The following is a 13,362-nucleotide window of genomic DNA, read 5'->3' as shown; positions in this document are numbered from 1 at the left end:
GTCATGATTTTTTTGTTCATGCTTGAAATAAGAAATGATTTACTTAAAAAAAAAGTAGTTTTATACTTGTGAGTGTTGATGACACAGCTTTGCAATAGTTGATATTCTAGTTTCAAGCATGTTTTACTCAATATAGGTCACAACATCTTACTGAGATAATTTAGGACCAAAACCCTTAAAACAAGTAAAACACTCTAACATAAAATCTGCTTAGTGAGAATAATTATCTTATTAGACAGAAAATAAGCAAATATCACCCTTATTTGAGATATTTAATCTTACTTACATTTCAGTTTTTGCAGTGTAGCTGCTCGCCAGTTGGCAGACTAGCAGCGTGTAGTGCAAGCATAGGCATCTTATAAGTAGACGCAGCATTGGCTGCTGTGACGCGAGAATTTGGGCCGCCATCTTGAAGTGGTGATGAGGAGCCGGCGAGCAGCCTAAACTGACAGTTGACAGGTAGAAAACAAAGATGTTGTTCAGCGTTTTCCTGCTCAAATGAGCAGACTGTTGAAAATAGGAATCGGGGGATTACTTTTCACAAGTAAGATTTAACATTAACGTACTATTGGTTGTATTTTGTGAAAAGAATGTGTGCATATTGTATATAGTTCTCTGAAAACCTATGAAATGTTCTATTTTGTCTTCATTATTGTGTCAGAATGCACCAGAATGCTTCATTTGTATGTGAAAATCACAAAGAAATCTTCTGGGGGAGGATGACCCCCCCTAAAGGGGTTTGCTTTACAAACATTTAGCCCCGCCTAAAACAAAATTCACCAGCCGCCACTGATTACGATGCATTCTCATTTTAGGCAAAGTATACGACAATACTGTCTTAACAGTATAATTGTAACCAGGAATAAGTCTTCAAGTAACAATATTCAAATACTAACATTGTTGGGTAAGACAGAATTTGGTTTTATTCTGAATCCAGTGAAACAGACTGGTGGTTTTAGCTGATATAAAGACTTTCAGGTGTTTATATGTGTTTATGTTTAAGTATTTGGCAGACGCTTTTATCCAAAGCGACATAGATAAAAAAATACATATAAAACAATCACTGTAAACATGATCATTAAAGGGAAGAATGTAATACAAAATATCAATACAAAGTGTCAAGACAGAATAAACTCTCTATACAGTCTATAGGTCCCTAAGATATATAGATATCTAATGTATTCATACATTGTTTATGTAGGACAGGGGTGTTCAAACTTTTTCCACTGAGGGCCGCACACTGAAAAATCAAAGCAAGCAGGGGCCATTTTGATATTTTTTATTTCAAAAACCAATACAATATATGTATAAAAAATATACATTTAGGCCTCCACTCAAGCTTGATCCCGGGGACCCCACAGGGTTTTGGTAAAAAAAATATGAAAAATGTGTCATTATTCAGTATTATTATTTGTATTATTATTCAAGTTTTAAATCTCTAGATCAACATTAGATCTATCTGTCAATATAAAGTTTTTAAAGATTAAAGTTGTATGCTCTTTTTGTCAAAGAAAACCCATTTTTTTAATGGAAAAAATACAAAATGTGCAATATTTTCACCCAATAAAATTTTTAAGTGGAATATTTGAGATTATATAATAATTGGAGCCTTAAAAAGGTCAATAACTCATAACACCGTTGATTTTAATTCATTATTATTTTTTAAGCAATGACACTTAAAAACAAATCACACTAAAATTATTGGGGATCCAAAAGGGTCCTTCTCATTAAAGTGTCAAAAAATAAATTACAATTTTTTTTTACTGTTTACTTTGAACACAATAATTTCGAGATAAACTTCAGATCCATCCGTCAATTATAAGTTTTATTGTTGTTTATGTTTTTTGTTTGATCGTTTGAGGCCCTTCTTTAAAAAAATAGTTTTTTATATGGCGAACACAAAATATGCAACATTTTCCCCAAAAAATATCTCAAAGTGGATTATCTAATGTGACGTAATTGGAGCCTTGAATAGGTCAATAATTCATAATGACATTGATTTTGATTCATTATTATTTTTTAAATAAATAAACAGCCTGCATGGCAGCTTTGTGTTATTAGAGTAAACATTGCAACATTGTCTTGTTACATTTCACCTGTTTGCTCTTTTATACCACTTTTTATTTTATTTTTTTTTTTTCAATGGTATTTTTAAAATGTATCGTGGGGCCGTTAAAAAATGACCTGCGGGCCGCAAATGGCCCCCGGGCCGCACTTTGGATACCCCTGATGTAGAATATACGAATGTATATATAACATAATCATATTGTTTCTTGAATTTAAAAATAGCTGACCATTTTTTTCCCCCTTCTCTGGGATTATATTCCCAATTTTGATCTCGGACGTCTGGTCACTTATAGCATATAAAAATATTCTATTACTGTTAAGCAAACTATGAATAATAAAACACGCCAAAACATGTGTCCTTTATCATAGCTACACGTATGACAAAAATGCGTGTGAAAATCAGTGGTATTCAGTGAGGTAAGGTTAATTAAATGCGCTGACAGTTCATTGCTCCTGCCAAATGAATTGTACTGAGTGGAGCGGATCACCACTCCAAGATGGCGGCCCCGCGTCTCGTCAGCGCCAGTAGGCAGTAGCGCTCGATGCTGCTTCTAATTAGAAGATGTCTATGAGTGCAAGTGTGTGTTTCATGTTAGCTAGCGAGCTAGATGCAACTGTGACACGTTTGGGGTCTCTTCCTCTCTTTCCTGCAGGGCGGGGTACCTCCCCCAGGGCATTCCTCTGCAGCTGATTGGCTACCTGCCAGAGGAGACGTCCTTCCTGCCGTGGCACGCCGCCAGCCGAGCTCTTTACCAGCTGGACAAACTGCTGGACCGCACGGACGACTACAGCTTGTTTAGTGTAATCCTGTACCCGACCCCTGTAACCTGTCAATCAATCAATCAATAATCTGACGTCTGTGTGTGCAGGACTACGTGTTGAAGCAGGTAGCATCTCGCTACCATCACATGGGCTGGCCGAGCAACGTGGCTGACGGCGGCGGCAGCGGCGACGTCCTGCAGCCGTCCTACCACACAGAGTAACACACGTAACACACATGCACTGCCACACACACACACACACACACACGTGCATGTGCGCACACGTTGAGAGTGTTTGTGTGCACAGGGAGCTGCAGCGTGAGCTCATCATGCTGGCTTGTAGCTTCGGGAACAAACAGTGCCACCGCCAGGCCGTCGCCTACATCTCTGACTGGATCTCCAGCAACAAGAACAGGTGCACACACACACACACACACACACACACACACACACACTTGTGCACATAGGCGCACCCACGGACAATGCCGAGCACCCACGTGGGATTGATGGCAACTGTCAATCTTTCAAATCATGAGTTTGGTCCGTTGTACATCAAATAAAAGTTACAAATCATACAGTCTCTAATTCAGTGTTTTTCAACCTTTTTTTTGAGCCAAGGCACATTTTCTGCGCTGAAAAAATGCGGAGGCACACCACCAGCAGAAATCACTAAAAAACGAAACTCAGTTGACAGTAAAAAGTCGTTGTCGCAATTGTTGGATATGACTTTAAACCATAACCAAGCATGCATCAATATAGCTCTTGTCTCAAAGTAGGTGTACTGTCACCACCTGTCACATCACACCCTGTCTTATTTGGACTTTTTTTTGCTGTTTTCCTGTGTGTAGTGTTTTACTTCTTGTCTCGCGCTCCTATTTTGGTGGCTTTTCCTCTTTTTTTGGGGTATTTTCCTGTAATAGTTTCATGTCTTCCCGCATCTGCTTTGTTTTAGCAATCAAGAATATTTCAGTTGTTTTTATCCTTCTTTGTGGAGACATTGTTGATTGTCATGTCATGTTCGGATGTACTTTGTGGACGCCGTCTTTGCTCTGCAGTAAGTCTTTGCTGTCATCCAGCATTCTGTTTTTGTTGACTTTGTAGCCAGTTCAGTTTTAGTTTCGCTCTGCATAGCCTTCCCTAAGCTTCAATGCCTTTTCTTAGCGGCACTCACCTTTTGTTTATTTTTGGTTTAAGCATTAGACACCTTTTTACCTGCACCCTGCCTCCCGCTGTTTCCGAAATCTACAAAGCAGTTAGCTACCGGCTGCCACCTACTGACATGTAAGAGTATTACACGGTTACTCTGCCGAGCTCTAGACAGCACCAACACTCAACAACAACACATCATTTGCAGACTATAATTACTGGCTTGTAAAAAATATTTTTAACCCAAATCGGTGAATTTAGCTAATCTCCCACGACACACAAGACTGTGAAAAACACTGCTCTAATTAACATAGTCTAACCAAGATTTCATTGTGTCCAATAATGAACTAATGACACAATCATCTTGACTTTAACGCACTGCACACGAGCGAATGAAGGGCATACTTATTCAACATGTCACACTAAGAGTGGCCGTATGAGCAATGCCAACACTGTCATAAACATGTGCCATAAAGTGAAACCACACTAAACAACAACGACAAACATATTTTGGGAGAATATTTGCACCACAACACAACATAAACACTACCGAACAAATTCCCAGAATTCCCTGCAGCACCAACTCTTCCGGGACACTACGATATAAACAAACGCCATCGGTGGATCTACACCTAACATCCACTGTAATGATACCACGTACAATAGCGTATCTAGTCGATACCACTATGATTACATCAATAGGCAGTAGGAAATAAACAAAACATATTTATTTTTCACTGTTTATTTAGTGAGGTTTTTCCCACCAAGTGATAAGAAGACGTCTGATGTTTGCAAGATAGCAATATCTGTGTGTGTGCGTGCAGGATCCCCCCCAACATCCGTGACGTGGTGTACTGCACGGGGGTCAGCCTCATGGACGAGGACGTGTGGGAGTTCATCTGGATGAAGTTCCACTCCTCAAAGGCCGTCTCCGAGAAGAAGATTCTGCTGGAGGCGCTCACGTGCTCCGACAACACCTTCCTGCTCAACAGGTGTGTGTGAGCGGTAACAGGAAGTGTGACGTTGGCCTCACGTGTGTCTGTGTGTGTTTGGATTCTTGTATTTCTACCCTTCTTGAGTCATCAAACAAGGAAAAGTAGCTTCCATATGAGGAGGTGTGAACAAGTGATGACATAAATCATGGTCCCAATACGGAAAACCATTGCATCTAATAGAGAATGTCCCATTTGTCTCAAATTAAGGTGGTCCAGAATAGGAGGGATTTTTCAAATTGACTGTGTGTCGGCTTTAAAAGTGCTCCCCCTCTGGTCAACATATGTAACAACAAGTGTGTATAAGAAATCGAAATGCGCCCCCTTTGGCCAAAATTATTTATATATATATATATATATATATATATATATATATATATATATATATATATATATATATATATATATATATTACCGTTCAAAAGTTTGGGGTCACCCAAACAATTTTGTGGAATAGCCTTCATTTCTAAGAACAAGAATAGACTGTCGAGTTTCAGATGAAAGTTCTCTTTTTCTGGCCATTTTGAGCGTTTAATTGACCCCAAAAATGTGATGCTCCAGAAACTCAATCTGCTCAAAGGAAGGTCAGTTTTGTAGCTTCTGTAACGAGCTCAACTGTTTTCAGATGTGTGAACATGATTGCACAAGGGTTTTCTAATCATCAATTAGCCTTCTGAGCCAATGAGCAAACACATTGTACCATTAGAACACTGGAGTGATAGTTGCTGGAAATGGGCCTCTATACACCTATGTAGATATTGCACCAAAAACCAGACATTTGCAGCTAGAATAGTCATTTACCACATTAGCAATGTATAGAGTGTATTTCTTTAAAGTTAAGACTAGTTTAAAGTTATCTTCATTGAAAAGTACAGTGCTTTTCCTTCAAAAATAAGGACATTTCAATGTGACCCCAAACTTTTCAACGGTAGTGTAAGTCGCTCCTGAGTACAAATCGCACCCCCGGCCAAACTATGAAAAAAACTGCGACTTACAATCCGAAAAATACGGTACACATATATATATATATATATATATATATATATATATATATATATATATATATATATATATATATATATATATATATATATATATATATATATATATATATATATATATATATATATATATATATATATATATGTATATATATATATATATATATATATATATATATGTATATATATATATATATATATATGTATATATATATATATATATATATATATTTTTTTTTTTTTTTTTTTTTTTTTTTTTACAGACATACTGTAATAGCTTGAAGTAAATAATGATTAAAAACTAATTACATACAAAAAAAACTACAAAAATCAAATAAAAGCTTGCCTTTTTTGTATTTGCATAGTATGTACACTACCGTTCAAAAGTTTGGGGTCACCCAAACAATTTTGTGGAATAGCCTTCATTTCTAAGAACAAGAATAGACTGTCGAGTTTCAGATGAAAGTTCTCTTTTTCTGGCCATTTTGAGCGTTTAATTGACCCCACAAATGTGATGCTCCAGAAACTCAATCTGCTCAAAGGAAGGTCAGTTTTGTAGCTTCTGTAACGAGCTCAACTCTTATCAGATGTGTGAACATGATTGCACAAGGGTTTCCTAATCATCAATTAGCCTTCTGAGCCAATGAGCAAACACATTGTACCATTAGAACACTGGAGTGATAGTTGCTGGAAATGGGCCTCTATACACCTATGTAGATATTGCACCAAAAAGCAGACATTTGCAGCTAGAATAGTCATTTACCACATTAGCAATGTATAGAGTGTATTTCTTTAAAGTTAAGACTAGTTTAAAGTTATCTTCATTGAAAAGTACAGTGCTTTTCCTTCAAAAATAAGGACATTTCAATGTGACCCCAAACTTTTCAACGGTAGTGTAAGTCGCTCCTGAGTACAAATCGCACCCCCGGCCAAACTATGAAAAAAACTGCGACTTACAATCCGAAAAATACGGTACACATATATATATATATATATATATATATATATATATATATATATATATATATATATATATATATATATATATATATATATATATATATATATATATATATATATATATATATATATATATATATATATATATTTTTTTTTTTTTTTTTTTTTTTTTACAGACATACTGTAATAGCTTGAAGTAAATAATGATTAAAAACTAATTACATACAAAAAAAACTACAAAAATCAAATAAAAGCTTACCTTTTTTGTATTTGCATAGTATGTACACTACCGTTCAAAAGTTTGGGGTCACCCAAACAATTTTGTGGAATAGCCTTCATTTCTAAGAACAAGAATAGACTGTCGAGTTTCAGATGAAAGTTCTCTTTTTCTGGCCATTTTGAGCGTTTAATTGACCCCACAAATGTGATGCTCCAGAAACTCAATCTGCTCAAAGGAAGGTCAGTTTTGTAGCTTCTGTAACGAGCTCAACTGTTTTCAGATGTGTGAACATGATTGCACAAGGGTTTTCTAATCATCAATTAGCCTTCTGAGCCAATGAGCAAACACATTGTACCATTAGAACACTGGAGTGATAGTTGCTGGAAATGGGCCTCTATACACCTATGTAGATATTGCACCAAAAACCAGACATTTGCAGCTAGAATAGTCATTTACCACATTAGCAATGTATAGAGTGTATTTATTTAAAGTTAAGATTAGTTTAAAGTTATCTTCATTGAAAAGTACAGTGCTTTTCCTTCAAAAATAAGGACATTTCAATGTGACCCCAAACTTTTCAACGGTAGTGTAAGTCGCTCCTGAGTATAAATCGCACCCCCGGCCAAACTATGAAAAAAACTGCGACTTATAGTTCGAAGCATACGGTACATATATATATATATATATATACTGTATGTATATATATATATATATATATATATATATATATATATATATATATATATATATATATATATATATATATATATATATATATATATATATATATATATATATATATATATATATATATATATATATATATATATATATATATTTATTTATTTTTTACAGACATACTGTAATAGCTTGAAGTAAATAATGAAGATTAAAAACTAATTACATACAAAAAAAACTACAAAAATCAAATAAAAGCTTACCTTTTTTGTATTTGCATAGTATGTATATATGATTAATGTTGTAAATACAAATCTTTATATATCTAGAAAGGGTGGTCCTAAAGAGGTAGGCATTTTTCGGAGGTCTCAAGAAGGTAACAAATACAATAATGTGTCTGCGTGTGTTCTTGTATTTCTACCATTCTTGAGACATCAACAAGGAAAAGTAGCTTCCATATGAGGAGGTGTGAACAAGTTAGGACATAAATCATGGTCCCAATACGGAAAACCTTTGCATCTAATAGAGAATGTCTCATTTGCACCACTGGTGGTGAAATCTATCAGAATTAGGGTGGTTCCAAAAAGGAGGGATTTTTCAAATTGACGGTTTTAAAAGTGATCCCCCTCTGGTCAACACATGAAATAACAAGTGTGTGTAAAAATGTGAAGTGCTCCCCCTCTGGCCAACATATGTAACAACAAGTGTGTGTAATAAATTGAAATGCGCCCCCTTTGGCCAATTTTAAAAAATTAAATAAATATGTTTAGAGAGACATACTGTAATAACTTGAAGTAAATAATGAAGATTTAAAACCAATTACAAACAAAACATTCAAAAATAAAATTATTATCTAAAAGCTGAGCTTGTTCATATTTGCATAGTATGTATATATTATCAATGTTGTAAATACAAACTTTATATATCTAGAAAGGGTGGTCCTAAAGAGGTAGGCATTTTTCGGAGGTCACGATAAGGTGACAAATACAAGAATGTGTGTGTGTGTGTGTGGCAGGTTGCTGAACCTGTCTTTGACCGCCGAACTGGTGGCCGAGCAGGACGCCATCGACGTCATCATCCACGTGGGCAGGAACCCTCAAGGACGCCGCCTGGCCTGGAGCTTCTTCAGGGACAAGTGGGATGTCCTCAACGCGCGGTGAGCCGCCATTTTATCTGTGTTTGCGTGTGTGTGTGCATCACTTACGGCCTCTGATTGCTCAGCTACGGCGAGGCGTTGTTCATGAACTCCAAGCTGATCAGCGGCGTGACAGAATTCCTGAACACCGAGGAGGAGCTGGTCGAGGTAACCGTGACAACCCGAGACCACGTCCTCATAAGTCGCCTTCGCTAACGGCCGCCATTTTCTCCGCAGCTCAACCACTTCATCCAGTCCAGCGGGGTGGGGGCGGGGCCTGCGTTGCCGCGGGCGCTGGAGATTGTGGAGGGCAACGTACGCTGGCACCGCCTCCATCGCCGCCATTTCTACCAGTGGTTGCGCAAAGCTCCAAGCCCCGCCCATGCTAGCTGGAGCTAGCCTTTATGCTAACCACAGAGACAAAAGCTAGCAGTAAATAAAGCTAATATCAATTTAGCATTTTTTAAATAAAGAGGATCAGGGCTGCCTTCCAAAATAAAAGCATGCATTTAAGCCCCTCCCCCATGTGAACGTCAACTGCAGTGTATTGGAAATGTACAAGCCCCGCCCCCTCAAGAACACTGTTCATCTTGTGTCCAACCCCCACCTAAACTCTGCCAGCCAATGGGAGGCTTCCACAGAAACAGAAGGTTCTAGAGTGCTAGAACGTGCACCAGAACCTTTGCGTAACCATGGCAACATAGGCCACCATGGAGCCGTTTCAGGACCTACTTGGGAACTGGTTCGGAACTGCTTTGAAACCGGTTCAGGCATGTTTAAGAAGTGCTTGCGTTGGTGGCCGGGTAAATAGAAGAAGATGTTTACATGAAAGTGGACCGACTTTGTGGGAAAGACGCGAGCATGACGTCTCATCGAACGTTTACCTGAATTAGGAAGAACACGGAACATTCTGGAAAAGAAATAGTGACCTTTTGGTTCTTCTTCCAAATGTGATAAAAACGCCTGAGCCATAAATGAAATAATGACTTTGCCTGCTACTATACAGTGTGTGTGTGTGTGTGTGTGTGTGTGTGTGTGTGTGTGTGTGTGTGTGTGTGTGTGTGTGTGCGTGCGTGCGTGCGTGCGTGTGCGTGTGCGTGTGTGTGTGTGTGTGTGTGTGCGTGTGTGTGTGTGTGAGAGAAAAATAAAGCTAATTAGCCTTGTTTATTATTTTGCTAATAAATCAACATCCTCTCAAGGGTTTATAAAAGCACACAGTAAACAATGTGCACAATGCACTATACACCAGACACCTTTTAATAAAGATACCTGGAAAGAACAGGAAGTCCAGATCATCCTCAGCTTCCTGCTTCCTCTTCTCGATGGATGACAATAAAATGCTCAAAAGTTGACTTTTGGTTTTCATTTACCAACATGCTAGGAGGAGATATGAATAGATACCACTAAACGGCATGTCATGATTTTGATGATTTCTTTCTTTAATTCAAAGGAGACGTCGGAGACGCTGTGCTGAACCAAAAGTTGCTTTATTACAAGCGAGCGTCATTATACAGGACTGCAGTTTCTGGAGGAGCGCAGGCCAAAAATGAAAGACTCCTAACTTGGAGAAGCCAAACCATCAGTTTTATATTCCTCCTTTCTGTTTCAGTTTGTGTGTGCTAAGTCAGGAGACCATAAAAGGGGATGTTCTTGTGTATGTGTCTGGAAAACAACTTAAAAATTGTCGTTGAGCTAGACATGTAGTCTCTTCTCAAGGATAGGGCTATCACTTTTGCATTTTAAAGTCCCAATTAGGGTCTCTTTCCTTCGAGAAGTGAACCAATCCGCCTGCAAATGTCAAACTAAGCGGCCTTATCTTATTATGTGCTCAAACTGAAATACCACTGTTTACTTAAACTTGGTGGTTTGCTTTCTCCAAGGTGAATATGAACATTCACCATATGCAAAACATAATATGAGTTCATTATTTCACTTCCCTAGCGAGAACGACCAGATGTTTTGGGCGGATCTCCGGGGTTCCCTGTGACATTTGCTCCACAAGCTACTGGCAGGGATGATTGTAACTTAAATGTTTGCTTGCAACCTGAAGCGTATTAATAATGCCATTATCATAGCAGCTCGAGAAGTAGCATCATTAGTCGGTACTGCCAAGTTAGCACGTTCCTCGTGGACGCAATAGCCACTTATAGTTTAGTGCAGGGTTGTCCAAAATGTGGCCCGGGGGCCATTTCAATCAATCAATCAATCAATGTTTACTTATATAGCCCTAAATCAAGAGTGTCTCAAAGGGCTGCACAAGCCACAACAACATCCTCGGCTCAGATCCCACATCAGGGCAAGAAAAAACTCAACCCAATGGGATAACAATGAGAAACCTTGGCGGGGACCGCAGATGTGGGGACCTTGCTGGCTATTTAGCTAGACTGACCGGCACTGCAAAGAGAATAAAGATGCAAAAAAAATAAAATGGCAATAAGTCTGATAGACGAGTGATTAGAAATGCTGGCATTGTTTGGTTTAGCCTTTGGCAAACTGTTGTCATTCGACTGGATCTATTGATATTAATATTTGACAGATATTTTTTTAAATGTCCCCGTTGTAGAATGATCGAGGGCCTGTTCTTGGTTTCTTCCACAGGTTTATTGTAGGCTGTTTTCTTTCACTTCCTCCCAGCGAGGTAACAACCATAGACATCTTATATGTAGACGCAGCATCGAGCGCTACTGCCTACTGGCGCTGACGAGACGCGGGGCCGCCATCTTGGAGTGGTGATCCGCTCCACTCAGTGCAATTCATTTGACAGGAGCAATGAACTGTCAGCGCATTTAATTCATCTTACCTCACTGAATACCACTTGATTTTCACGCAGTTTTTTTGTCATACGTGTAGCTATGATAAAGGATACATGTTTTGGCGTGTTTTATTATTCATAGTTTGCTTAACAGTAATATAATATTCTTATATGCTATAAGTGACCAGACGTCCGAGATCAAAACTGGAAATATATTCCCAGAGAAGGGGGATAAAAACGGTCAGCTATTTTTAAATTCAAGAAACAATATGATTAGGTTATATATACATGCGTATATCCTACATAAACGATGTATGAATACATTAGATACTTATATATCTTAGGGACCTATAGACTGTATAGAGAGTTTATTCTGTCTTGGCACTTTGTATTGATATTTTGTATTACATTCTTCCCTTAAATGATCATGTTTACAGTGATTGTTTTATATATATTTTTTATGTATGTCGCTTTGGATAAAAGCGTCTGCCAAATACTTCAACATAAACATATATAAACACCTGAAAGTCTTTATATCAGCTAAAATCACCAATCTGTTTCACTGGATTCAGAATAAAACCAAATTCTGTCTTACCCAACAATGTTAGTATTTGAATATTGTTACTTGAAGACGTATTCCTGGTTACAATTATACTGTTAAGAAAGTATTGTCTTATACGTTGCCTAAAAGGAGAATGCATCGTAATCAGTGGCGGCTGGTGAATTTTGTTTTAGGTGAGGCTGAAAGTTTGTAAAGCAAACCCCTGTAGGGGGGGTCATCCTCCCCCAGAAGATTTCTTTGTGATTTTCACATACAAATGAAGCATTTTGGTGCATTCTGACAAAATAATGAAGACAAAATAGAACAATTCATAGGTTTGCAGAGAACTATATACAATATGCACACTGGCAGGGCCTTTCGCTGTTTATCACATATTTTGTCCCACACATTTCACGAATGTGGGCTACACAAAATTGGGTTGGAAAAGCTAGACTAAATTTAGACTTGTATAATACTGTATAGCCACTGTCCATCTGATTGTCTAGTTAGCTAACATATATTACACACCCCTACACAATCTGGACTGTGGTCTAGGGATGTGCGTATCGATCCTGTGGTATCGATATATCGATACTCACACGCTACTCATTTGGCATCACTTTTCTGAAAAAAGTATCGATATAAACCAAAAAACGGCGTGTGGGGGGTGCAAGCATCACTTTCAGATGTTTTTGATGACTTACTTAACTTACTATGTGCTGGGACACCCCTGTACCTGGCAGAGTATAGAGCTGGCCCAGTCACGTGACAGGAGACAGCGAATGAGCGTCGTCAACGTGCAACACACACACAGCCAGCCGACAGCGATGCAGCCAGGCATATCCAGTGTTGTCCAATTGTTGACTTAAAACAGGCATTGTTTTTTTTTTTTTTAGTAATGTTTACTGAATATTTTTGTTTAAATGATTATCCTAAATTCAAATAATTTCCACACAGGGGAATTTACTGTTAGTTGAAAATTGCTTGAGTATTTAAAACAAGATAAGAAAGAGATACAATTTGGAGATTCTTCATCTTTGCATCACAGTTTTATTTTTTTCCAAGAAAATCTTGAATATATGATTGAATGTGATTTTGGTTTTAATCTG

At 37.8% G+C, this 13,362-nt stretch overlaps 1 protein-coding gene across 1 annotated transcript in view; it reads left to right on the top strand.

Moving 5' to 3' along the window:
- LOC133662403 (thyrotropin-releasing hormone-degrading ectoenzyme-like) overlaps nucleotides 1-10,297 on the top strand; it is a 99,399-nt gene extending 89,102 nt beyond the window's left edge. Inside the window, exons 14-20 of the mRNA XM_062066368.1 lie at nucleotides 2,721-2,868; nucleotides 2,937-3,046; nucleotides 3,136-3,243; nucleotides 4,799-4,966; nucleotides 8,841-8,981; nucleotides 9,047-9,128; nucleotides 9,198-10,297. Of these exons, the coding sequence (XP_061922352.1) occupies nucleotides 2,721-2,868; nucleotides 2,937-3,046; nucleotides 3,136-3,243; nucleotides 4,799-4,966; nucleotides 8,841-8,981; nucleotides 9,047-9,128; nucleotides 9,198-9,359 (919 nt within the window). The 3' untranslated portion in view covers nucleotides 9,360-10,297. The remainder of the gene's footprint in view (nucleotides 1-2,720; nucleotides 2,869-2,936; nucleotides 3,047-3,135; nucleotides 3,244-4,798; nucleotides 4,967-8,840; nucleotides 8,982-9,046; nucleotides 9,129-9,197) is intronic.
- Nucleotides 10,298-13,362: the final 3,065 nt, after the last annotated feature.

This window comes from Entelurus aequoreus, linkage group LG12, assembly GCF_033978785.1.
Source record: "Entelurus aequoreus isolate RoL-2023_Sb linkage group LG12, RoL_Eaeq_v1.1, whole genome shotgun sequence".
Lineage (NCBI taxonomy): Eukaryota > Metazoa > Chordata > Actinopteri > Syngnathiformes > Syngnathidae > Entelurus > Entelurus aequoreus.
This window is presented reverse-complemented; position numbering and strand designations above follow the sequence as displayed.